This window comes from Thermobia domestica, chromosome 16, assembly GCF_964235325.1.
Source record: "Thermobia domestica chromosome 16, izTheDome1.hap1.1, whole genome shotgun sequence".
Lineage (NCBI taxonomy): Eukaryota > Metazoa > Arthropoda > Insecta > Zygentoma > Lepismatidae > Thermobia > Thermobia domestica.
Genome location: NC_137469.1, coordinates 2408653 through 2436406, shown reverse-complemented (window position 1 = coordinate 2436406; position 27754 = coordinate 2408653). Strand labels below are relative to the sequence as shown.

The 27754-nt window shown below is 37.3% G+C and overlaps 1 protein-coding gene across 5 annotated transcripts in view; it reads left to right on the top strand.

Moving 5' to 3' along the window:
• Window positions 1-27754, top strand: part of LOC145672878 (uncharacterized) — a 101273-nt gene that overhangs the window by 13396 nt on the left and 60123 nt on the right. For all 5 annotated transcript variants that reach the window (XM_081742061.1, XM_081742060.1, XM_081742059.1 and 2 more), the window contains 3 exons: window positions 3597-3727; window positions 5908-6053; window positions 26352-26508. In XM_081742061.1, coding sequence (XP_081598187.1) covers window positions 3597-3727; window positions 5908-6053; window positions 26352-26508 — 434 coding nt within the window. The remainder of the gene's footprint in view (window positions 1-3596; window positions 3728-5907; window positions 6054-26351; window positions 26509-27754) is intronic.

Sequence of the window (27754 nt, the reverse complement as noted above, 5' to 3'; positions counted from 1 at the left end):
GCACAGAAAGACACGGCTTCGATTCCCGGTAAGAGCTTGTTTTGTTCCTACGTGTCCACTTCTTATATAGTCTCGGTGCTGAAAAAAGGACGTTAAGCTCGAAGTCTACCAACCAGGAAATGAATCATAACTCCATTGACTAGCGTGATTATCGTCTATGATGAAGATACGTAGAACATTGTACATTTTTCAATTTTCAGTTAAAACGCCTTGGTCTGTCGCACATGTGAAAGCAATATTGCGGCACCACTTGTCATAAGCCAGGGCCAGCTCTAGGCAGTTTGCCGCTCCGTGCAATTGCATCATTTGTCCCCCCCCACCCCCCCAAGCTTCTCCCGGAAAAACACATCTTAAAAGCCACAATTTTAAGTATGCTACTCCATCATGAATAACGAAGGGGAGGGAAACAACACTCGCATTCAGAAAGGCCTAAACATTACAAATACAATCTCCTTGTGTCCGTTTGTTCTTTAAATGTCTATTATGTTAGTGAAAGATAAAACAAACACACCGGCAGAGAAAAGATAGAAATCCTTTTTATAGATTTCAATATCGAGCTTCAATCTCAATGTATCAGTTTGTAATTCCAGTGCAACTAGCTTTTTTATCTTTATTTCTTGATTTCCTTCTATATCTGTTAAAAAAAGAATTAAATAAAAATTGTTTCCACCTTCAATAATAAGGAACCTGTTTTGTGACAAAGACAAGACTAGTTTTCATATCAAATCTGTGATAACTACCCTAAATAGGACAAGTGTTCGCTATTGTTGGAGATTTAAGATCTTGAATTTAACAACAATCAAGCAATTCATAGGTGGGGTTTGTTTAACCATTGCTTTAGCACTGTCCATGTGTTCTTAAACTAGTGTGGCCTAAACATAATTTATAAGTGTAGTATTCAAATAGAAATTAAGCTTAGTAAATTTAACTACCATCATCATGGAGTCTCTTTCCAACAAGAAATATTTATTGAAATAATATAGTTATGACAGATTTTGTACGTGCTGCACATATGATAGAGCAGACTCTGCATACAGTACGAGTGCTCATGGTAACCCTTCACCAACAATTCCCAGAACGTCTTAATTTCGAGATTCGGTAACATCCATTGTCCATCAAGATTTTCAAACCTAATATCAGCAGGCTATTTCCTCTGGAGTTACTTGAAGGAAAGAGTATACATCCCGGAAAGCCTGGAACAGCTGATGAACCGAACTTAAGTATCAGTAGGGAAATTGCAGCCATTCCATGTGATGTGCTACCCCGCAGCATGCTGGCGATTAGACTCAAAACTCAGAAATTTCTCTTCGCAATGGATTCCACCACGAGACGTGATATTCAAAACTTAACATAGTACTGATTTCGATGTGTTACTTGTAAACTGTATGCACATGATATTTTCTGATTACTAAGTATTTATTTCGGTGTGTTACTTGTAAACGGTAAGCACATGATATTTTCTGATTACTAAATGCATGGTTCCTACTGGTCTGGGAAGTCAGGGAAAAGCCAGGGAAAATGACGCAGGTCAGGGAAACTCAGGGAAAAAATATAAATCAGGGAAATTTTATGAAATATATTTTTTCTAACATTAATTGTACACCAATTTCAGCTTAGCCAACCATTAATGATCACATTATCAAAGGTTGCTCAGATTTTTTATGAAAGATAAGTGGAATGTATGTATGAGCAATTGATTGTTATTTGTCTCTATAGAATAAATGTTCTCACATATAAATATTCACCGTTATTTATTCCTTATTTATATGTCAACGTCATCCAACACCTGTCATGAAAGTCAGGGAGGAATCAGGGTAATAGATTTTTCCAGATCAGTAGGAACCCTGAAATTGTTATACGCCAAATTGTACTTATTGGTCTGTAAGACGCAATAAATGTGGGAAGTAAATTAAAAATTAATATGTTAAATAAGTTAGTAATCCCTATTTTATTTATAAGTATTTATTTACGAATAGTGTTAGACTTCTGTATTTATTAATTGAATAATTATCTGGTAATCAGGTTTAATAACTAATTTGTTCCTCCAGTTTTTTGGGTGTAAAAAATAAATATTCTGTCACGATCCCTTAATGCTTGATATTTTTAAAATCTCTTATTAGTGTATTAAAATTGTTTAAACTAAAAAAGTTTCAATAACTTCTGGTGGAGGAAGTTTAGTAACGTACAATGTTCTTTAATTTTACTTCATTAATGTTGATAATGTCGTATTTTTTATTTGATTATTTATTTATTTTATAATTTAACCAGCTGAATCTGCACTCTGTCCACAGCGCATCATTCATATATGAGCATAAATCTTCTTATTCCTCACAACTTCTGTACATGTCCCTTCACAGACACAAGTGAAAGACGTCTTCATAAAAATCGGCAAGAGGTATCTTAAAGGGGAAATTTTTCCGATTATTTTTTCAACATCCAGTACCGTTTGCAAGATTTGAGCCTACTTGCGGTTGGAGTTTCTAATTCATGTATGATCAGTTTTTCCTTTCTTCGTGCATGCAGTATGTAATAAGCAAATACATTACACACACAATTAATTATAATGTCAGTGATATATGGGGTTCATTGGACAAAACATTCCAAACAGTAAAGATTCATGTTAGACTGGAGAAATGGTTATCGTTCGTTTTTCATTATCATTTGGCCATGAAACAAACGCCTGAAAGATATACTATTCCTGTATATAATTGTGTTGAGTTGGAATGTATAACTCGTAGGATATTAGGCTTTACTTTTTAGAATTTCAATACTTCCAGTGTACCCCTAAAAAATGTAATAAAGAAATAACAGCCATTTTAAAAAATATTCAATTAGAACCGAACAATCTACAAAAAAATTGCAATCGATCAATAAAAAACTGTATCTTTCTAGAGCTTGTGGTTTTTAAGATATCATTGTCAAAGGAGTTGAGTTGATTTTAGTTTAGCGTCCCTTTCAGCAGCGAGGCTATATGAGACGTGGACCTACTGATTAACGTGGAATCCGAACCACATGAGCTCCCGCCGGGAATCGAACCCGGGTCTCCCACGCCAAAGGCGCGTATGCTAACCGCTTAGCCACGAGAGAGCTCCTCATTGTCAAAGGAATTGGCCACAAACATATAAACTTTCCTTCACCACAAACATATAAATCTAGCATTTTAATATATAGATAATAAAACCTTATGTGGGTGTCCGGTTCCATTCATTTATTGTGTTCCTTCGATCTTATGTTGTACGTAATGGCATGTAGTAAACTTATGAACGTATTGTGCGCAGATATGAATATCTACTGTGCATCTGCTTCTACTACTATTACCTTTTGTGATTAACCCTTAACGAGTTTTCGTTACCATTTGGCTACACATTTTTTTTATCTTGCCTGTTGTGTTTGAAGAGTATTATTTTTTTTAGGTATTGTTCGTTGTGATTATTTGTGTACATACTTTCCGCGATGATAGAGCAGCTCTTGCCCCCTGGTGACAACTCTGGTGAATTTTACGCGGGAAGTAGTCTTTGGCTAAGTTGTTTTACAAGCAAAGCAGACAGAAAAGGTAGTGAACCGTTAAGGGTTAATATGTAATATATATCTTTCAGCATCCTGTATTTATCTTGGAGATTCTTCTGGAAATCTTCATATTGTTCGACCACAGTTATTTACACAAAACGTCGGGAAACAAGAATTCTTATCGAATCGAATAAATTTGAGGGACGGATCCGTTCATCGGGTAAGTATAGACTTCTTTATATTTATAACTTAAGCTTCTTACTGTGTGAGGTCTAATGTGATGTTGATTCTTCGTCTGGGTGGAGTTTTAACGAAGCAATTTTGAAAATGAAATGAAATCTTTCAGTTTAACGTCCCACGATTATGCCCTTTACGCTAAGGGAGACGATGACTAATGCAAGTGAATGATGATGAAAGAACTGGCGGAATGAAATGTGGGAGGAAACGGAAGTACCACGAGAAAACTCACGGACACATTGTCTCCACCACAAACTTACCTGGCTGGGAATCGAACCAGGGACCCAAGGGTGCCGATCCTGGGGACCGAGGGTCCCCAAAAGCTCATGTGGGCCCCCTATTTTATTTGTGAATATACAATATTTGGCATAATTTGAGTGCAATTTGTCTTAAAATTTTCATATATATACCTTCTGCATATGAATGCCCCCCCCACACACATTTACAAAGAAATCGGCGTCCTTGCAGGGACCCCACACATCAGAGGTAAGCGCTTTACCACTTAAGCCACCGTGCCCCTTTCCTCACGGAAGCAATGTTGTCACAATAAATGAAGAACACAATACAGTACGTACCTCGACTTACGAAGCTAATCATTTCTATAAACTTGCTCACGTCATAAAAAATATCTTATGCCGACTAAAGTAATAGAGATACCATTAATTAGTTTAACATTCAAAATAAATAACAATAATAAATAAAACTCAAAGGAGATTATAAATATTTTTTTTAAGAAAGAAAGACCAGTTGAGTTTCCTTAGAAATAACAATGATAAATACAACATAGTAATGTAAAAAAACCGAATGAAGTAAAGCTAAAATACAATACGATCTTTGTTCAGTCAATATGTATTTTAATTTAAAAGAGAAGAAAGAACGTGTAGAGTATAGTTTTCTAACTTGGGCGTGGTAGTATCAAGACAATCTTGAGCTTTATTGTTATAAATTCAAAATAGCTTATTAAACAAATAACGATCTTATGATAAAGTAATACTTAATTTCCCTTTTTTTTTTTTCATTCGGCGTATGAGTTTCGTAATCGTGATATCGGTATGACTAAAAGAAACATAGGGACCAGGATAAAAAAAATACATAGGGATGTTAGAGATAAAGTTCAGCATATCAGAACTATCCAAGCATTTGTGTGCTTCTAAACATTTCATTAAAGATGTAAACGCTTACAAAACATATTCAGTGGTGGAAAGATAGGTATTCGATTCCAATCATATTATATTAGAACGAAGGATTCGAAGTTAAAGTTAGATAAAGGAAATCTGGATAAACAGTCGGATTACTAACTAACTAACTCTGACCTGTGAAACCCAGAAGTTTAATGTCGCGTTCAGAAACTCTCCACTAGTTCCGTCCTTAGTCAACTGGATCCAGATTCTACTTTGTATTCCTATTTCTGCGAGATCAATCTTAATATTGTCCTCCCATCTGCATCTAGGTCTTCCTAATGGTCGTTTTCCGATTGGTCTTCCAGTTAAAAAAATTGAAAGTGTTCTTAATTTCATCCTTTCTGGCTACATGACCTGCTCACCTCAGGCTCCTAGATCTGATGACCCTAACAATGTTTTGGTAAACCGTATAAATTATGTAGTTTCCGCCATTCCCCGTTCCCCATTCCCATTCCTTTTGAGTCCGAATACTTGTCTTAGGATCTTGTTCTCAAATACTTTCAGTCTACAGTCGGATTACATTATTAACAATTCTATTCATAAATATTAAGAACAAAAAAGTTTCCTATGAAAATTAGCAGGGAATCTCTAATAACAGGATCAAGAATCTTCCTAAGTTATAGTTTGACAGCATTGATGTTTTAAAACAGTTTTTTACAAGTTTGTCAGTATTTTATTATTAGAGTTTGTTCAAAATAATTATATACAAACGAATGAAGTGGAAAACCTACACCGTTTTCTAATGTGAGTAATATAAATATCTACAACAAAACCATGATGTAAATTCAGGCTCATAAATCATATACCAAGGATAGTAGTTTTGCAAGAAATAAAATCAACCTTTTGGAGATCGCAGTAAGCATCTAACCAGACTAAGGAATTAAGGAATTAAATTACGGCGTTTTGTTATATGCAGTTCCTTAGTCTTTCATTTAAAGAAGCAAGTTTTGTTATATGCAACATTATCTTATTTCCATTTTAGGTAGCTTTAATGACGTACAAACAGTTGCTATTAGCCACAACGGAAAGCAAGCTTCAGATGTTTAGAATAAACGAGGATAAACTCCATCCAGTTCCTTTGAAGATAGAGAACGACATCAGACTTTGTTTCGCCAAGCAAAAAGTAAGGTAAGGAACATTAGATTGAAAAAATGTGTATAAAGTTAATGGTTTACATCTTTGTAGTAGTAATGGTAGACACCTTATAATTTAATATAAATAAAATAAAGAGTTTGTTTGTGTGTCTGTCTGTGTGCGGCCTGGGAGCCAGACGAAGAGTTATCAAATTTTGGTCACGGGTGCCTTGGTCCAGGCCCCAGACCAAGACGAAGCTTTTTCTTTTTTAAAAAAAAAAAATTCGAATCAGGGGGTCTCATGGGGGGCGTTTATCGAGACATGTAAAAGTAGTAGAAAATGACCTATATTAGTGTCAAATTCATAGTTTTCAAGGTCGCTGAGATCAGTGGTGAAACTCCGATCGCACTAACTTCCAAATTCACCCCATTCGGCTGCGAGCCGGGGTTCACCGGGGGAGGGGGGCTAATACCAAGACATGTAAAAATAATCCAAAATGACATATTAGTATCAAACCCATAGTTTTCGCGGTCGCTGAGATGAATGGTGATACTCATACAGGCGTTGACTTCCAAATACAGCCCCCATCGGCTGGGGGGGGGGAAGAGGCTTTTTTTTTTTTTTTTTAAATTTCGAACCAGGGTGTCTCAGGGGGCGTTTACCAGAATATGTAAAAGTAGTAGAAAATGACTGATATTTTTTTCTTTCATTGTTCAGTTTGCTTACATAGATGTTTTATCTGACCCATGCGAAGAATGGGTATTTCATCTAGTATGCCATACATTTGCTTGTTTGTACTTAACGCCGAAACTTCTTGCTTGTATATTGACATTTTAGTTTGGATATATAGTATATTTAGAAACTCTATGACAGAATTCCGATAGGTCATTCCATGCTGAATCGTTCTTACGATTATTATTACCCTCAATATATTTATATTATCGCTTCAGCTTTCCACAAATATTCAGAAATTGTGCTGAGGCGTGCTCACAACCATCGTCATAGGTATTCTGCCACTATTGGCAAGTCACGTGCCATGAACTGAAAAGCTTCTACGTACTACAATTCTCGGCAGAGTTTCTTTTTAACGTCCTACGATTATGCACCAAGGGTAAGGGAGACATGCACGCGGTGTTTGTCCACCACAAAGCCCACTTAGCGGGAGCGGAGATCGACCAGGGGTTCCACGTGGCAGAGATGAGTGAAGCTTTATCACAGCTACCGCAGTCCCTATCCATAAACCTCACCGTCTTAACATAGGAATTATCTCGTTTTAATTTCTCAGATAACGATCAGGATAAATAGTAATATATTAAGGTAATGTTATGCATATTGTCGAAAGATAGTGCGGAATCAAGGGCCGCGAAGCTGATTGGTAAAATGCTCACCTCTAGTGTGTGAAATCTCTGGTTCGATTCCAGCTTTTACTAAGTGGGGTTTGTGGTGGACAAACACTGTGTAGGTTGTCCCATTTTCTCCTACTTTATTCCACCATTTCATTCATTACCATCATTAACGTCTCTCTTAGCATCTAACATAATCATGGGATGCTGAACAAAACAAAACAGAAAAGGGGTGAATTATCATCAATATTGGAAATGATTAATATATTAGATGGAAGATGTTAGGAAGCAACTATAAGAAATATGATGAATGATGGATCTGTAATTGTTTGAATACGGAACCATATCATTGATATAATATTTTTTTGGGGGGTGGTATTTAATATCTCCCCCAAATCCATTGACGGCTCCGGAGCCGATACTGTGACTTATAGTGAGCCGTTTTAAGCAACCTAGTTTATGCGTATGCCCACAGGCGTTGACGCGCCTTCTTGCTACGGACGCACCTCCTCGCTACCTCTTAACCCCCTGCTGTGCTCCTCCCTGACTCGGTTAGATAGCAGTCGTACTTAGTGGCCACCTAGTACAAGTTGGTTCGTGTTTTATGCACTGTAGTTTTTATAGCACATGTCCACTGTATTTACACTCATCACAATTATAAATATCAAACCGTAATCACTACCAAGTGAGCCAGAATCATTACCAAGTGATTTGGAGTAGAAACTAAAGAACACTTTCCGTTTTTTGGTTTAACGTCGAACCGTTATCCACCGACCGATTATGCCTAAGGGAAGGAGTGATAACGAATGAATCGGTGGAATGAAGGAAATTTGAGGAAAGAGGAAAAATCCCGATACATGGTGTTTGTCCATCACAAAACCCACTTAACGCGAGCTTGGATCGAACCAAAGACTTCAAGCACCAGAGATAAGCACTCTACAACTGAGCCACCAATATAGAATTGTATCCTGTATTCAGAGCCGGATTTACGTATAAGCTAAACAAGCTATAGAACTTGAAAATTTTGTTCTATAAAACATCAAAGTTCACCACCAAAAATGTGTTTGCTCGGCTTTTGATGCTACCAAATCGCAAGCAAAGCACTCTTCTATCGCTTGCATGAAAATTCGGCCTAATTCGCACCCAAATTCGCTCTCGAAAATGATACGAAATTTTATGGTTTGGTAAAGAAAAGGTCACGAAAAAGTCACGAAATTTCATTTTCAAATTTTAGTAGACACCCTGCTCACACGAAATATTTATTTTCTTAATGCTGCATTCAAAGATCCATAAATATGCTACTTTTCTTTTCCTACATGTCCTTGCCACTTTGTATATTTTTCCGATGGGGCCGCGGTGGCTCAGTGGTAGAGCTTTCACCTCTGGTGCTTGGGTCCCGGGTTCGATCCCAGCCCCCGCCAAATGAACTTTGTGGTGGACAAACACCGTGTACGTGGGTTTCCTCGGGGTTCTCCCGTTTCCTCCCACTTTCTTCATCCCAGCATTTCATTCATTACTCATCATCACCGTCTCCTTTAGCCTAACCGGCCGGGGTTCTCCCGTTTCCTCCCATTTTCTTCATCCCAGCATTTCATTCATTACTCATCACCGTCTCCTTTAGCCTAACCGGCATAAGAGTGGGACGTAAAACTCAAAGATTTCATTTCATATTTTTCCGATGTCCCTACATTTTAAGTCAAATCGATACACTTTTTCAAGAGAAAAACTTTAATTTAAAATAGGTTACAATGATTAAAACAAAAGATATCCATTACAATTGTGATAGCAATTGTGTTCGTTAAAACTGTATTTACAAAAGCTTTTTGGCAGGTCAAATCTTCTTCTGTTACTGTGTCTCACCAGCCCCTGCAACAAAACTTCACCGAACTTTCTCCTTGTTTTTCCCATGGTCTGTATTACATGAAATGGAATACGTAGTTTTACCTCCCTCGCTTAAAGTGATTGATTATGAGGAAATTGATGGAATGAAAATGTGGATGAAAACAGGAGAACCCGAGAAATCTCACAGACATAACCTCACATGCCTTGAAATCGAACCAGATACAGCTCGGAGCTGATTATTCTACCACTCGGCCTCTGCCCTCTCAATCTTTGTGTTATAATGCACCTAATCACTTCGGAGATTATATGCATAATCCGCTTATTTTTCTTTTCATTGATTAAGTTCCGTAATAAAATTTTACATTTAATATAAAACTAATTATCTCGTCAAAATCCAAAAGGTCAGTCACCGCAGGAAAGTTCAAAATTGAATTCTATTTGGATCTACAGAGTATTTCAAAAAACATCGACAACGTTTGGAAGGTGACTCCTGATACCAAGGTAGGACAAAAAGTATAGACCAACTTGGGGGCAGAAATCCGTCATTTCGGAGTTATATCCCGCCGAAAACATGAAAAAATGAACTTTAAATATCCATAGCTCCAATACTATGTTACCTACTACGTAGTCGGTTTAAGATTTCACTTAGGAACTACTATGTGCCCTATCCATGTTTCAGAATCCTGTGATACTTCCGCAACAGTTTTTATAGAGATAGTTGGTGAGTACTTCAAATTATATGCTCATAGACAAGCTGCCTCTATAAAAATGGTTGCGTGAGTACCGCAGGATTCTGAAACATGTTTGGATAACGCACATATTAGTTCCTTAGTGAAATTTTGATCCGACTACAGTAGGTCTCATAGTTTTGGAGCTATGGACCTTCAAAGTTTATTTCTTCATGTTTTTGTCAGCCTGTAACTCCGAAAGTAAGCATTTATGCACCTAGGTTGGTCTTTTTGTCTTATCTTGGTGTCAGGAATCACCTCCCAAACGTTGTGGGTGTTTTTTGAAACACCCTGTATAATAAGCGAATCTATTTAAGGCTGATTTCTTGCTGATATCATCTTATAGTAGTATTAGTATTCTTAATACAAAGTAACCAAAAAAGTTCTTGCCGTTCTAGAGTAGTGATAAACAAAGAGCAATACAGTGGACGGTACGTGCTTTTAGGTTTCGAAGTAATCTTCATCAGCATCCAATACTTTTCCCAATGCTCATGATGCTGCACAATACCCTCATCATAAAACTCGACGGTCGTGGATGCATAGAAGTCCGTGAGTGCGTTCCGCATGTTTCCGTCATTTGCGAAGGATCTCCCACAGAGGTGTTTGTCAAGGGAATGAAACAAGTGGTAATCTGTTGGTGCAAGGTCCGGTGAATATGGTGCATGGCATATTGTCTCCCAGACAAGTTGCTGAAGGGTCTCCCGAGTTCTCCTAGTCACATTTGGCTTGGGATTGTCGTGCAAGAACAGTACACCCTTGCGATTCACCTATGCCGGCTCCTCCTTCCGCAATGCACGGTGCGCCCTTTGCAACTGCTGAGAGTAGAGGTCAGCAGTAAGTTCTCACTAGGTGGAAGGAGCTCGTAACACCACTTGCCGACAGTTCCATCATACAGACAGCATAACCTTTCGTGGATGCAGAGATGTTGTTCAGACATGCCATAAAATTTCAAAGGCAGAAGCAGTCGCCAATCCAAAAATGATGATCGACAGTATCTCTTACGTACAAATTATAAGAGGTCCCCCCACCACCACCACGGCCTTTGGTTTGACAAAGAAAGCAGTTAGGTGACCAGTGATAACACTATCTCATGTAAATGAAATGAAATGAAATCTTTGAGTTTTACGTCCCACGGTTATGCCGGTTAGGCTAAAGGAGACGGTGATGATGAGTAAGGAATGAAATGGTGGAATGAAGAAAGTGGGAGGAAACGGGAGAACCCCGAGAAAATCCACGCACACGGTGTTTGTCCACCACAAAGATCACTTGGCGGGAGCTGGGATCGAACCCGGCAACCCAAGCACCAGAGGAGAACGCTCTACCACTGAGCCACCGCGGCCCCTAGACTATCTCATGTAAATATCTATTTTTTAAATATTATATGTATTTACTTATTTTGTTATTTATTTATCACTGACATCATGACGTGATTGGTTGATCTCGTCTAGACACTGGGCTGATCCCCTCAGCTGTTCTAGCTTCAAACAGCAAAGGAAACGACGATATCTCGTGTTGACGCGCCAGGAGGCAAACCATTTTGAGCGTGGGAAAGGAGAGTCGGATTATAACGTTGTGAAGGCTTCACATTCCATTTTTCCTTTTACTCAGTGACAATTATCTTCGTGCAAAACAGACACTGCGTGGCCCTGAGTGTTTAGGAAGAAACCATTCCTACTGAACACTGGTCGCCATCTCTAAATTTCTAGTCGCCAATGGCGACCTGGTGACCGAAAATTTTGCTCCCTGTTTTGAGGTGTGAGGAACAGGGTTACGTGGCGACAACCAATGTCTGGTACGCTTGAAAGTACCCACTTGCTTAACTTGTATGATTTCCTTATCCTATGCAGGTGCAGTCTGACTGTTTCAGTGTAAACGTGGAACGTTTCTGCAAATTCTTCACACATTAAACTACTATCCTCCTCGATGGCTGCTTTCAGGACCTCGCCATCCAACACATGTGATCGTCCACTGCGAGGCTCATCCGAAAAGCTCATATCTCCCGAACGGAATTCCTGGAACCAATATCTAGGGTGCGTTTGTTCACGGTATTCTCCCCAAATGTCTGGGATATGCAGTGACTTCATTCGGCAGCTATTAGGACACTTTGAAGTGATACAACAAACACGCGAACAAACACCTTCAATACCTCAATTTCTCTTCCACATTGGACGAGCTATGATTGCTGTGTGCGCGCAACCTGCCTGTATTATTGAAGATCGAGTGTCAGACTAACTCTCGATCGTTTGTTAGGCACGTGTATCATTTCGTTTCCTCTCTGTGAGCGCGTGATTAATGGGATGTCAGAAACGTCAAGAACTTTGTGGTCACCTTGTAGTTTCAACAGTGATTTGAAAATATAAGGAATTAAAAGTAACTTTTTTTTTTTTTTTTTTTTAAAATTCCCACCAATATTCCACCCCAAGACCCTACTAGCTTTATAGGGTGGCTGAAAGAATAGATAGATAAGGGGAAAGCAGGCAGAGAAGGAGGCTGGCTTCGGGGCGGGCATAAGGGCACAGAGGACATCAGGTCGGGATCAACTTTTAGGATTCAGGCGTCAGGACAGATATCAAGAACCCCAGCGTCAGGTCAGACAGAAGCACAGACACCCAACCAGACAGACAGATAATATGTCGTGATAAGGCTTCTTCTTCTTTCTTCTTCGTCGAAACAACTGAAAAAGAAATACTAACTGCTTGTGGATGCGTTCATGAGAGAAGTCGCATCGGTAAAAGTTATTATTTTTTTTCGCTTGAAAATAAAAGAATAAAGCTGCTTTAATTTACTAATTGTTGTATACAACGATTAATACATTAGATAATTTTCATTCTTTTCGTTTCAAGCGATAAAACTTTAAGTTTTACCAGTGTGACTTTCCTCACGAGCCATCTAGTGTGTGAATAATGTCACCAGGTTGTATCCAAGACCGAAGAAGAGGGAGAATAATAGACAAACGTGTCACTATCACCATATTGAATCTTTTGCTTGGAGGTTAATATGAAAGGACGTGTGGCGAGATCAAAAGTCTTTACTAGAAATATTCAGAGAAGAGAAAACATTGAAGATGAAGACACGGCACACAAAATGTCACTAGACAAGCATGAGACACAACAACTGTAATATAAAATACTGCAGAAAGAGGAAAGATTTGGGTGGAAGGAAACTGGAGACAGTGTGGTCAGTAATTAGGGTTATGGTGATTATGATAATGATGATGATGATATTGGTGGGGAAGGAATTATGATTAATTAATTAAATTATTTATTTATTTAACTTTTTATTTATATTTCTTACCTACTCTAATTTATCTAAGTAATTTATTTCTTTATTTAATTTATTTATTTATATTTTTTGTTAATTTACTTCACCACACTGTCTCCACCCTTTTACCACCTCTTCAACCCAGTTTTCTTCCTTTTTTTCCATTATTTTAAATTACAGCTATTGTATCTATTGACTTTTTTCTAGTGATTTTGTGTGTGGGACGTGCTCCGATATTCAAGTTTTTCTCTTCTCCGAATACTAGTCAGACTTTGACCTGATAGCACATTCTTTCATCACAACTTTCTACTAGCAGAACATTCAATGTGATCAATAGTGACACTTTTTTCGTAATTTCTTCATTCTGGTCTACATTTTGATGGAGCTACATCCTAATGGATGCTGTAGGAGAAAGAAGAAATAGTGTTGGAATAAATATATAGTGAGGAACCAGTAGACAGAGAAAGAGATTATGAAGAATTGAACTGTTGAATATGGGAAAGAAGGACGAAGACACATTCAATACATATTGAAGAAAGAAGAAGAATTACTTGAAGACGAATCTGAAAGCAGAAGAATTATTTGAAGAAGAACCTGAAAGCAGAAGAATTTTCCGAAGAAGATAAGTCGTTGTGTAAAGGTCTGTAAATGCTACAATACTTACCCATCTGGATCGAAGCGCGTGGTCCCTCGCCGCATCAGTGTAAGTGGTGATGAGGAATGCAGTAGTTTGGATGTGCGTACGTGTATATGTTGTGTATATCCACCCGCCCAGCCAAGCACCCACACCCCCACCCTCCCTTCTTCCAAGGCCCCCTCAACCCATCCGTCAGCCCGTCTCCCCCTTACCGGACCGTCTGCCCAGCGGCCCAAACATCCGTCCTGTCCGCCAGTCTACTCCCCTGCCTGCCTATCCAGTCACCACCAATCTTCCTAGAGATCCTAGGAAGATTGGTGGTTGACATACCCCATCCATCTATTGATCCAGCCACCCTATGTAACCAAAGCTCCCACCCCTAAAGTTATTTATTTGTTCTTTTTTCTTTTTTTCACATTAACTGTTAACAATATTTTATATTTAAAATGATGTCTTCTTCTTATGAATCCAGGAAACACATTGTAGTCTATCAGCACGGCCATAATCGAAAACAGTAGATTTTTAGTCGTCCAGGTTTAATGTTTCGTCTTAGCAACCAAATACAGTTTCTCTGTTAGCATGTTGTCAGCAGAAGAACCCATGCTTGATATATCTCAGCAATCAGTAAAGTTGTATGTGGTTTGGAGACTGGTCTTGTTGACATGGTGTTGTTTTTTGCGAGGGTATTTGAACTTCACTCCATAGGTGATTAACTTTGCAGCTTAAGTACTTGTTTCTTTCTTCATGGAGAATTAGTAGAGAACCAATCACATGAGTCTAAAGCTGATATCGATATTATTAAACGTTTGGTAGCGTATTTGGCTTATCAGAGGTAATTGCTTTGTTATCATCGGATAATAACAGTGCTACAAACCATTTTGTAGCTTTCCTTGTTGCAAAATTACACAAAAGCGAAGTCGTATCACAGGAATTGATTGCCGGTTGTAAATGGTCATACAAAATCTCTCACAAGATACAAATGTGACAGAAAGTAGTTCTGAGGAATGCTTCTAATCATAGTTGTAGTCACTCTCCGTTGAAAACTCTAGAATCAATTCATATAGCATCATGTATGATGAACATAGTAAGTCTTGAGCCACAGTTTCAAATTTCACATTTGAGTACTCTACACTAATCACAAGACAAAAGTAGCTCATTATGTGATCATAAGCTTGAAGTAAACTTGAGTTTCGCCAACGGATTGTAAGGCTTGATAGTTTCTATTTCTACCAACAAAGATCAGGGATTGCTTATGCTCTGAAAAATTCATGCTCTTGCTCTGGTCTTCCAATCGACCTGCAATATTTGGTAGTAACAAATTCCAGTAGTCCAAAGTTAACTGCCTGGAGCCAAATAAAAATCTGGATGACAATACAATATTGCTCCGCAGAATGCTCTTCCAAACGATTGTAAGGAAGATATTCTTCACTCTTTGTCAAAGAAGAATCATAATTGCAACTGCTGTGGTAGTAGAAATTCCAGATTCTGTAAAAAAAGAACAATTTTAAAAATCCAAAGATTATCAGGAAGGTAAACTGTTGCTTCGTACATTACTTTGTTTACCTCTTTTTTAAAAAATATATGCATATCTATCTATCTATCTATCTATATATCCCCTACGATTTTCTTTTTCTTTTTTAATTAGGATCCGTTTTGTGTTTACGTTGGCAACGCCTCGTGCCTGGCAATTTGCGCGTATACTTTAGGGACACGGGCATTTCTGGCAGGGGGACGGACGGGACGCGTCCCCCTAGAATTTTAGGTAAAAGAGGAAATAGATGAAGGGTAAAGGTACACTCATGTCCAAAATTATTGTCGCATATCTATAACTGTCTTCTTGTAAGAATATAATTTGATAGTGATTTTGCAGTGTATTTTTAATACTGATACTATCTGTATAATCGGGAAATGTATATTTGTGGTAAATTTTATGGGAAAAGAATTATAAATACGGAAATTAGAATGACTAAAACAAAATGTTGCTAAATGGACAAAAAAGTTTTATTTTCGTTTTATTGTTCTTATTTACTGCTTTTTTGACATGAAATTTTCCACATACACATATTAACATTATAAGATATACCGGGCGAATTCGTTATGAAATTATATTCCTTCAACAACATATTTATAGACATGCGACAATAATTATGGACATGAGTGCACCTATATGAAATAAGCAAATGGATAGGAGGAACAAACGAATGTTACATCTGTTATTAAGAAGTAATAGTACATTGTTATCTATTTATATGGAACTTGTGTTTTGAGAAGAAGTTATGCCGTGTTATAATGGAAGTGATACAAGAGAAGTAGAGAAATACCACATATGACAGATTCTACAGAAGTATCAAAACATATAATTGCTGTACGAAGACAAAGAGGTAACCTAATGACACTTGTGTATGAAAACTTCTAAATTTGAAGCAAGCTACTAGTGTGGCAGAAAATTATGATGAGTGCTAATGCTAAAAAGAAAACGAAAAAATAATGGTAAAGTTTTCAGATAGAAATCTTGGCTGAAAATGTAGTCTGTGACGAGGATAGAACAGTTTTTCTACTGGTCAGGAAGTCAGGGAAAGTTCAGGTAAAATGGTGCAGGTCAGAGAAGTTCAGGGAAAAAGACTGGAAATCAGGGAAAGTCAGGGAAATTTTATAAAGTATATTTTTCCAACATTAATTGCGCACCAATTTCAGGTTCGCCAATAATAAATGACCACAGTATGGAACGTTGCTGAGATTTTTATGGGAGGGAAGTGGAATGTACGTATGAGCAATTGGTTACTATTTGTCTCTTTGTCTGTATAGAATAAATGTTCTTATATATAAATATTCACTGTTATTTATTCCTTATTTATATGTCAATGTCATCCGACACCTGTCATGAAAGTCAGGGAATTTCCTGCCGAAGGTCGGGAGAAGTCAGGGAAATATACTTCTCCAGATCAGTAGGAACCTTGTAGAAGAACCTTGTAGATATTGGAAAGTTTAAAAGTATAGGAGTAAAAACATTTGTCTTTGAAACTTTGGAGAAAGTATACGCATATGAATTGAGAGGAAGTAGACACAAGAACTATATAATTGTGCGAGTATTTTGAACTTTGCGTGTAAGGTACGGTATTGTGAAAATAGCACAACGTAGAAGCGTGGGATATAAAAGAATTTTGGAAAAGTATGGAAACAGAGTTGAAGTGAAAATGTAAAACAATGTGTAGAAAATTGAACGTATTTAGAAAGGAAATCGATAAAGATAGGGAAATATAGAATAGACGTAAATGTGACAGGAGGAAATTAGATGAATAGAGATGTTTGAATAACGTATATTTGATAGTAAATTGAATGGTAATAGAAAGATAGCAAGGGAAAACTACTAAGAAAACATAGAAACTAAAGATAAAAATGAATCTTTGACGAGCGAAATGCAGCTTGAGAAGGATGGAAAGGATACGAGGAGTAATCAAAAAGTAATGTTACAAAGCCTGCAGTGAAACGTGTATATATTATTTCATACAACCAATAGAACCAACAGATAGTACATACGTTAGGTTATTTTTAGACATAAGCTCCATACCGGTTGAAGCACTTGTCACATTGTGGGATGAGTTTGAAGATTCCCTCTTGGTAAAAGTCCTGGCCTTGCGTGTTTAGCCACGTCGTCACGAAGTGTTTCACCTCCTCATCTGAAGCGAAGCGACGGCCTCGTAGGTGTTCTTTCAAGTATGGGAACAAGTAAAAGTCGCTTGGAGCGAGGTCCAGGCTGTAGGGAAGGTGGTCGATGATGTCCCAGCAAAACTGTTTCAACAGCGTGCTGGGTCGGCCACTGCGCTCCTCGTCTTTGACGTTTTCTCTACCAGCTACAAACTTTCGACACCATTATGCTGTCGACACATTACAGTCTCTCCGTAAACCTCTATCAGCTGCCGCTGAATTTCAGCCACGGTCACATGTTTCGCCCACAGAAATCGAGTAACTGAGCGGACTTCTTCGCGAAACCAGTTTTCTAAACGAGTGGCCATTTGTTTTCACCTACAACTAGCGCTGCAGTTGGCGGGTAGTTGAAACTACACAGTTGGCGACTCCATGTATTACAATTACCACACACTCCTCATTCCTCTATAACAGACAAAACTCCAGAAATATCGGCCTCGTAAGCTTAGTTTCTGATCCTCCCTCGTACATTCAGTTATATGACAGAAATAATAAACAGTATATTTTAGACATTAAGAGAAAAAAAACGCAGTAAACAAGAATAACAAAGAAATTACGACACTAACGGTCAAGTTAAAGAACTTAAATTAAAATGAAGAATGAAAAGGTGGATAAAAGAAACGAGAAATAAATATTAGGAACTCCTATTAAAGGAGAAGAGAGTCGTCATAAGATAAGAGTGCTAACATTTTATGATCGGGTAAAATATTTGAGAACTATAGAACTGCATTCACGTAAATGCGTTTAAGAATACACAATACGAATTCACGAATCGGGAATAAAAGAAGGCGATATTAGGTGGTACTATTCTCAACATAACATCCATGGTACATCCCGAATAAGTTACCAAACATACAATATGAATACTTATCTTAATAAAACTTGACTATCCGAAACGGTTACACATCTGCTCGGATGTGTAGTCGGTCAAAACTGTATGTAAGCTCTGTCTGTCTGGGAGATGGTCATTGTGGGAACTGGCTTTTGGTCAAGGGCTATTCCACCATGTCCCACACATCCCTGATAAGACTTGAGTTCGGAAACCTGGCAGGCTAGAGTAGACTGCATTTACCTAGTAAAGCAAGCTGCGTTTACTGACAGTATTAGCATGCTGGTGATATACTGCTGGAAGATCGAATCTCAGAAAGTATTCAAAGAAAGTAGGAGGATAGGCTTGGTGGCCCCACGAATGCACAACGTACTAGTCATACACCCTTCAATAAAGACAAGAAGCGAGCAAAATATGTAGCTTACTCCCCTCTCTTATCAAATACCACAAAGTCAAGTGTAGATCCTATATGACGAATGAGAACACATTGGATTTTTCATTTCAATTGGAAGTTTAGATACGAGCACAAGATCCTCACTTGTCTAAGATTGAAACCAATCTTATCGCTGAATACCACAACTCACTATTCACCTTACCACGAAGTAGGTGTCAGGGGTAATGAGCAGAAGGAACGCAAGATGGTAGATCAGTGTTCATCATTCGAATGTGTTAGTGTGGAACTCAGCGTAGAGCGTTCACTTCTGGTCCCTGGTTTGATCCCAGCTGTAGTCAGGTGGGCTTTGTGGTGGACAAACGCCATGTTCGTGGGTTTTCACGGGTTTCTTCCGTTTCCTCCCACTTTCTTCATTCCACCATTTCCTTCATTTCACATCATCACCGTGTCCTTTAGCCTAGCCGGCATGACCGTGGAACGTAAAACTAAAAGACTGCATTTAATTTCATTTTGCATAACAATTAACCAGTTAGAAGAATGAGCATAAGATAGAAGTAGACTGCATATATGTACATGGTACCTTATAGCAGAATGGTTAACATACGACCCAGCATCATGTGACAATTGGGGAATCACTTAAAAGGGATTAACAGGTAGCAAACTCCGGTGTAGAGAATGGGAGTTTGGATCCGATGCGTTAATTACACACCATTCAGCTGAACTTACAGCCATTTGGACTGCCTTAGACTTTCATAAACTGTATCTCCAGAAGATAAGTATGTAATCATTCAGGTACTTTGCTACATACTAGTCCTATTTCCGAATATTTTATATGGAATATTTTCCATTGGAATAAACTTTGCTTTCAAAACTTAAATCTGATTCAGACTACTCGCTGAGCAAAATAATGCATTTATTGTTAAAAAAAAAAATTAACGTGTAACTGTTTCGCCAACTATCCACTTGGCTTCATCAGGCACTATGAGTATACAGATAATGACAGATTTTATATATAAGAGGCAGCAAAAAAAATTCAATGATTCCTGATTGACCACCATAGGCTACTGCAGCCAGTCTGCTTCCATCACAAACCAAAATATCACAAATTATTCTTCTTTTTTAAAGGGGGGCGCGGTGGCTCAGTGGTAGAGCGTTCACCTCTGGTGCTTGGGGTCCCGGGTTCGATCCCAGCCCCCGCCAAGTGAACTTTGTGGTGGACAAACACCGTGCTCGTGGGTTTTCTCGGGGTTCTCCCGTTTCCTCCCACTTTCTTCATTCCACCATTTCACTCATCTCTCATTATCACCGTCTCCTTTAGCCTAACCGGCATAACCGTGGGACGTAAAACTTAAAGATTTCATTTTTTCTTCTTTTTTAAAAATTTTATTTTGGTTTGTGATAGAAGAGGATTGGTTGTAGTATCCTATGGTAACCAATCAGGAATTTGGGATTTTTTTCGCTGTCTCTTGTATTAAATCTATCACTACCTGTGCATTCACAGTGTTTGATGAAGCCAAAGTGGAGAGATGGCGAAATTATTACATGTTAATCATATAAAAGTATGTGTAAGAATTCATCCTTTTTTAGAATTATTTTGCCATTAAATTTAAAGACTTGAGAAAACTTCATTTGTCATAAAATAACAAGTTCTTTCAATATCCTCACTAGTTTTTTTTTTTTTTTTCCTTTTCATTATCTTCAGGTTTGTTCTTTTCTTAATACTTCCGTAATAGATTGTCGCTTATACCACCATTTATTTCATTTCTCTCTATGGTCACATGCTGAAGGCCTCCGATTGGTTTTCTTCCCCTGTGTGTAATGTCCATAGTCTAGCTGTTTACTCCAAAATATTACATAAATACTTTTCTTGAAACTCTTTATGCAACGCATTAACGTGCTGGAAATTGTAAATAGAAAGATATTTTAATCGTGATTAACATAATAACTTACCTAAATACTGGTTTTATGAAGCACGACCCTAAAGGGTCCGATGGAAAACCAGTTTTTAACTTCTATAACAGAAACAGGATCTTTCCATAGAAGATGTTCCAGTAACAAGTGACATTGTAGTATCATATGTAAGGTCTGAAAATAAATAACCAGCGATTTTGTAGAAACAATTTTGAAATAATAACAATTTTACATTGTTTAAAAAAATGTAAAACCTTTAACAATGAAATGAAATTTCTAGTTTTAGTACTCACGATTATGCCCTTTAGACTAAAGGAGACGGATCATTAATGAAGGTGAAGAATAATGAAATGAGACGGAAGGAAATGATAAATATGTTGTCCATCACAAACTCATATGGCTTACAATCGAATCAGGGACTTCGAGCACCAGAGATGAGTGTTCTATCAGAAATCCACTGTGACGCCTAAACATGCTGAAGCTACAAATGCAGTTACTGCTCGCCATTAAAAATCCAACACCAAGAAGTAACAACGTGGGAAGTCCAAATCTGTAGAATATGAAGAGCATAAACAGTCGAAAGCACTATGCAACGACACGCTGGATCCCAGCGTTCTCGCCATCCATGGCTGCGAGGACAGGCAGCTTGTGCGTTTATCTCTGATGGATCGAACAGCCTCATCCCGTACACTGGTACAAGCATTGGAGGTGTACAGTGCCCAATGTCCCCACGAACAGTTCTACAATATTTTGGCAATCGATTGGTATTTGAAGTGCGAATTCGAATTGTTTACTTTTTTTTTTTTTTTTTTTTTTTTTACTTCCGGCAGATTCCCGTCGGTCACTCTGCTTTTGTTTGAGGGAATTCCATGCTCTCCAAACCACATGCGAATATTCAAGGGGCGCGAATGTTTAATGTTCCACACACAACGCATAGCGTTTACAAATTAAACCTCTGTTGACAAGAGTTAAAATAAACTATGAAACATGGCAAGTTTGCTTTGTAAGACATAACAGCTGAAGCTTAGAAACGTTTACAAAAATAGCCTGAATTGGAGAAGCTACGAATCCCACTTGCATTATTGCTGTAGTAACTGATAGTAGCACATTTGTATAGTCTCAGTTCGGAAATCCACTTGGTTTGATCCCCAAAGTACTAAGTTTGTGGTAGACGACACGCTGCTTTTGGGTTTTCTCATTTTACTCCTGTTTTCTCCCACTTTCTCATTCCACCAATTCTTCCATCATCATTCAATTGGTTTAATCATCTCCCTTGCCTAAATGGCATTTCGAGGTGTGTAATACTCAAGATTTCATTTCATTTTATTTTACATCTCAAATCGGCGCAATGTCTGAAGGGCGTTCACAATAGTAAGCTTATAATATTTCAATTTAATCATTGTACAATATAACAAACATAACTGGAATTTTATTTTGATAGCTATGTAGATCTTAACGCAATCCTATTAAATAATTTACAGTATCTTTGAAATATTGTTTATCATAGATATTTTCCAAGAACAGATTTAAAAAACGTTTCGAAAGTAACTAATGCTATTTATAAACACTGTACTAGATTTAAAAACATTTTTTTTTTATTTGTTTATAATGAGATGGATATATGTAAACGTATTTTGAAACCACATCAGCTTTCCAAAGTTATAAACGAGAGTAAATATTATGGAGATGATGATGTGTTGTACAGTCAGCGACAAAAGTTCTTTCCGTTTGGTAAAATCTATTTTGAGAGTAATTATGATATGGCTGGAACGTACAGAAAAAATTCTATTTTTTTCAATTTACCGAAAACTGTATTCAAATTGTCCTTCCATTCTGAAGTTATTTACGAAAGTAATTTCATCAAACAGAAGGAACTTTTATCGCTGACTGTACCTATTTCTCAAAACAGTGGCGTAAGGAAAGGTAAGACAATCACTACGAGGATTTTGCATTGTTAAAGAGAGAGATTTTATGATACCTTTATCACAAAATAATAATAATAATGTTTTCGAACCAAAATTCAAAATATACTTTGGTTAAAAAATCTAAAGTTGTAATTAAAACATGGAAAATATCGCAAATTTTCGTAAAATTTATAGCTAAACTTTTCGATTAAATATCGTATAATTCAGTTGACACGGTAGTGTTTATAAGTAATACTATATATTTCAAATTTCCTGAATGTTCAATTTTAAATAATTCTCTCTTTGATATTTACTAACCCAGGTATTACATTTTAAGTTATACTCTTCTGTTTTATTTTAAACTAAATAAATCCAAATCTAATTAAAAAAAAATAAATATTAAAGAGAACTCACCATGTGTGGCGCATGAGCAATCGTATTTATAGATAAGAATTAATAAGTATCTTGGATACAGAGATGTAAGAATTAAAAATGTTTGTAATTGTTAAAACATTAATTAGAGTTCATTAACAATATAATTTTTGATATTGGTTTATAATTCTGATGAAAGAAACCAATGGTTAACCTGAACGATGGAACTTAAAAGTCAAAAATGTTCGCGCAAAGTCAACTTTGTGTTGGACAAACACCGTGTTCGTGGGTTTTCTCGGGATTCTCCCGTTTCCTCCAACTTTCTTTATTCCACCATTTCCTGCATTTCTCATTATCTTCGTCTCCTTTAGCCTATCCCGTATAACCGCGGGACGTAAAACAAAGATTTTATTTCATTTCAAAAGTTAAAAACAACTTTTGTAACCCCTATTTCCTGTTCTTCGCTTCGTTCCATGGTGCCTTTCACAAAATATAGAAAGGAGAGGAACACTGGTTGTCCACTTTATGCCTGTAATCAAAAATAATTTTATTTATTGTGATTTGTATTATTCCCAAATGTGTTTAAGGAGATGAAATGGCTCAGGCATCTTGACCTTGCATTGCCTATATAATTATTTCAAGATGGATTTTTATCTATTAATTGAACAATTGAAGATATCGATGCAAGAAGGGGACAACTCCAATTTTACATTTGTTTCAGGATTGCAAATAAACATTCTTAAAAATCAACTCTGGTCTCCACTTTTTTTTTTTTTTTAAGACATATGTTGTTATTGGGTAAAACCTTTCTTCACCAAAATTTGAAGGCGAAAGGACAATAAATTTATTTCTAAGTTTTGTTGCAATCCTGAGCCAAATGTAAAATTGGAGCTGTCCCCTTTTTCCACCGAGATCTTCAGTTCCTAGTTGATGAGTTCGTTCTGTGGCTTATTCATCCACAGTGATGTTTTTAATGTTGAAATGTCTGCAAGAATAACTGCTTTCATTTTCAAAGCTGACATGAGCTGTATTGGATTCTACGTTAAGCTATGTAGGTCCATGTCTCATGTAGATCCTGAAAAGAGACATTAAATTAAAAGAAATAACTAGTAAATGTTACGCAACGATGTATGCGTAACTAGTAAATGTCAAGTTATTAAGAGGCCTTATCCCGGCGAAATTAAAATCCGCTAATTTTACAGTAATTATATCTTCATATAGATAAAAGATAATTGAAATGTGGAACAAGAGCGCCCTAGACAATATTATTTTGCATGAGGTATCGTTATCTCAAGTCACCTAGTGGCTTCTCGTTTTCAGCCGTTTAGAAACGCGAAAATAAATGCCGATCTTCCAAATGGCTCGAAATCGAAAGCAGATAAGTGAGTCGTGATAACGGTATCCCATGTAAAATGATATTGTCTAGGGCGCTCTTGTTCCACTTTTCGATTATCTTTTATCTATTTGAAGATACCACACACTTTAAAATTAGCGGTATTTTAATTTCGCTGGGATGAAGCCTCTTAAATAATACTTTCGACAAAGTGGATACTTTCAAGTACCTAGGATCAATATTAACAGACCAAAACCGTATCCACGAAGAAATTGAATGTCAACTGAAACCAGGAAATTCGTGTTATTATTCAGTTCAAAATATCTTGCCGTCGCGAATTCTGTCGAGAAATTTGATGCTTAAAATATATAAAACGATAATTATGACTGTGGTAGCGAAACATGGTCGCTTACTCTGAGGGAATAATGCAATATTTGAGAATACAATCTTGAGACGAATATTTGGGCCCAAAAGGAATGAGAATAGGCAATGGCAGAAACTTCATAACGAGGAACTGAATAATCTATACGGTTTACCAAACATTGTTAGGGTAATCAAGTCTAGGAGTCTCAGGTAGGCTAGTCATGTAGCCAGAATAGAAGAAAATAGGAACGCTTTCAAAGTCTTGACTGGAAGACCAATCGGAAAACGACCATTAGGAAGACCTAGGCGCAGATGGGAGGACAGTATTAAGACGGATCTCGCAGAATAGGAATACAAAATAGAAACTGGATCCAGGTAGCTAAGGATAGAAATCAGTGGAGGGTTTTTGTGAACCTCCAGGTTTCATAGCCATAGAGTTAATTAGTTAGCTAAATGTTACGCATAGTGGGAAAAAAATCGCTCCTCATTTTATTTTGATTTTACATATAATTTAGGAACCAAAGGTCTGCACACCATAACATACCAGAAACTTGTATAACAGGTTAAGGTCTACCAACATATCAATCTACATCGGATGAATTCGGTTGAACGACATATACTATCTTTGTCGCCGATCTTTCAAGAAAAAGTCAAATGAAAGACGAAAGAGAGAGAGGGAGAGAAAGAAACAAACAAAACAGTCGAACATTTTATGAATATTTCTGGATAATTACCGGCATCTATGGCCTTCAGTTCGTCACATATGTGGGATGACATCCCTTGGCTAATATAGTATCCGGAGTATGGAGAAGGAAGGAAGCACCCTGGGACCTGTATGTTTGATACCATCTCACCATTTGCCTGGTGTGAATGAGGAGACCCCAGGAAAAACCTGACTCAGGATGGCTGGTGTGAAAGAGTTGTTACACTTTTTCTACCGGGTGTCCCCATTGGCAATCAAACAGTTGAGCAGTTATTCTATTGCGTTTATTTATCGAAGAATTACGTTATACTACTAAAAAATCGCTGTTCTAAAAACTATAGAATAGTAGCCTGCGCAGAATTTCACCAAAGAGAGGGAAAGTTGATGCTTTCAAATTCATATTATTTCATAGTTTCTGTGTACATATTTTAATACAGTAAATGTTATTTGTAAAAAAATAAATATAATATCATATTAAATAGTTAGGGTTAGAGCCCGGACTTCTCTTGCGTACGTCACTGCTGTAGAGAGACGTTTAAAAATTCGTAACTCAGTTTTCAGGTTCGATGTGGTGGGGATGGTAAACTGAAGCAAAATAAGACGACTTAAAATATAAATATTTTTTTTTTTTTTTTAATTCAGCATAGTTGGCTGTTTCTTTGTCATTGAGTATGTGTCCACAGTCTCAGAAGAGTAGAGAGGGATTTAGCAGATTCTGTATCTGTTTTTGTACTGGAAGGTGATTGGCTGTCAGCTACCAATCAGGTTACAGGAAATCTTAGGCTGTCTCGTAGTATCTAATCTACTGTTATTTTTCATCTATGTCATAATCTCGGATGAGGCTAGGAGTTGAGTTGGCAAAACCGTCACAACATATTAATTTTCTTATAAAATTGGTTTGCTTTTCTCAGCGATTAATGTATTATTTAATAGCATTATATATAACTGGAAAAGCTGGTGCAATGGAGAATATTGCAGGTGTTGTAATGTTTAAAATAGCATATTACATGATCCATTTTTGTTTCAGTATTTCCAGGGACTATTTTGTAGTGGCTCCAGAGCCGCAGTTGCTCTCCGTATATCATGTAGCCGAAATAACCGAAGACAGTGAGGTGCTTCTGAACCATGTCTGCAATATTGAATCTCCAAGCAGACTTTTCCTCTGGAAAATATGGAAATCACGGGTAATTTACTTTCTTCACTTTTTAGATTAAGTTAAACAATAATTTACTTTACAAACAATTTCTGTGAAAATTCAGGTGCTTGTTTCTCTGTAGTAGATTAGCTGTTAGTGATCCTGTAGAAGATGCTGGGCTGCTCGTGTAACCATGTTGTCATTGTATCCTTTATAGCGTCGTCACATGGGAATGTTCTTCCTTGCAGCACTCGTTCCAGTACATCAAATGTTTCACAACTAGACGGTGACAAATCAGGGCTGTACAAATAGTAGAAGAAACAAACGAGAAAAAATGGCCTAACCCGGAAATAATTGCAACACAAATGGTTTCTTCGTCTATCACTTCCAAATAGCGTTGCTAATAATATATTCAAAATCTGCTTTCGTAATGCTTGGGGAAAGTCCGCCATCTTGGATTCAATATGGCGGCCACACCGAGACATCGACTCACACTTAAATGACAATATCTACTCACAGATTTAAGCTGAAAACTTCGTTCCTGCGCCATTTTCAAGATAATAGCATACCTTAAGGGATGCAAGTTTGCATGCCTCTATGTACCACCGCCATATTGAAAAATGGCGGCGATTATTAAAAATATAGTTTCTTTTTAAATTGGCAATAATGTTTTATTGGCAGATAACTCAGAAACTAACAGAGATATGCAGAAATTTCTTGAAATAAACGTAAAAGCCCATGATCTTAGCTTTCCAACGAGGGTACTTATGTTCGTTTATCTTACAAAGTAACGGAGCTAGTCGAATTTATGTAGCACTGGGTGTGCGATTTTCGATAATATGATTTTTCTCTCAGGTTCCTGCTAGAAGCTAAGTAGACGCAGTATACGGATTGACCAGTAAATAATTGCAACACAAATAATTTTTGAACCAGGATGTGTAACAAGGTGTATTTAGCTACATATTAAAAATCTTCTACTCACCTCCTTGGGGAAAGTCCTCCGAAATTTCGTTGAAATATGACTTCTGAGATTTCGTTCAGATGTCGCTACAGACCGAGATAATCCATCATTGAAATGAAAGAAGATGTGAAAAATTGCTCAAAATTACGATATTTCTTCAGTCCTTGTTATGGTTAACGCTACATGTCTATTTGAAAGGCAAGAATTAAAACAGTGTAGCAACCTCTTCACTGAAAAAATTGTCCTCGTCTTTACAAAGTTTACACCGTTTTCCACATTATCATAAATTTCTTCCAGGCAATTGTTACTAATTTATATTAGTAATAGATCACGT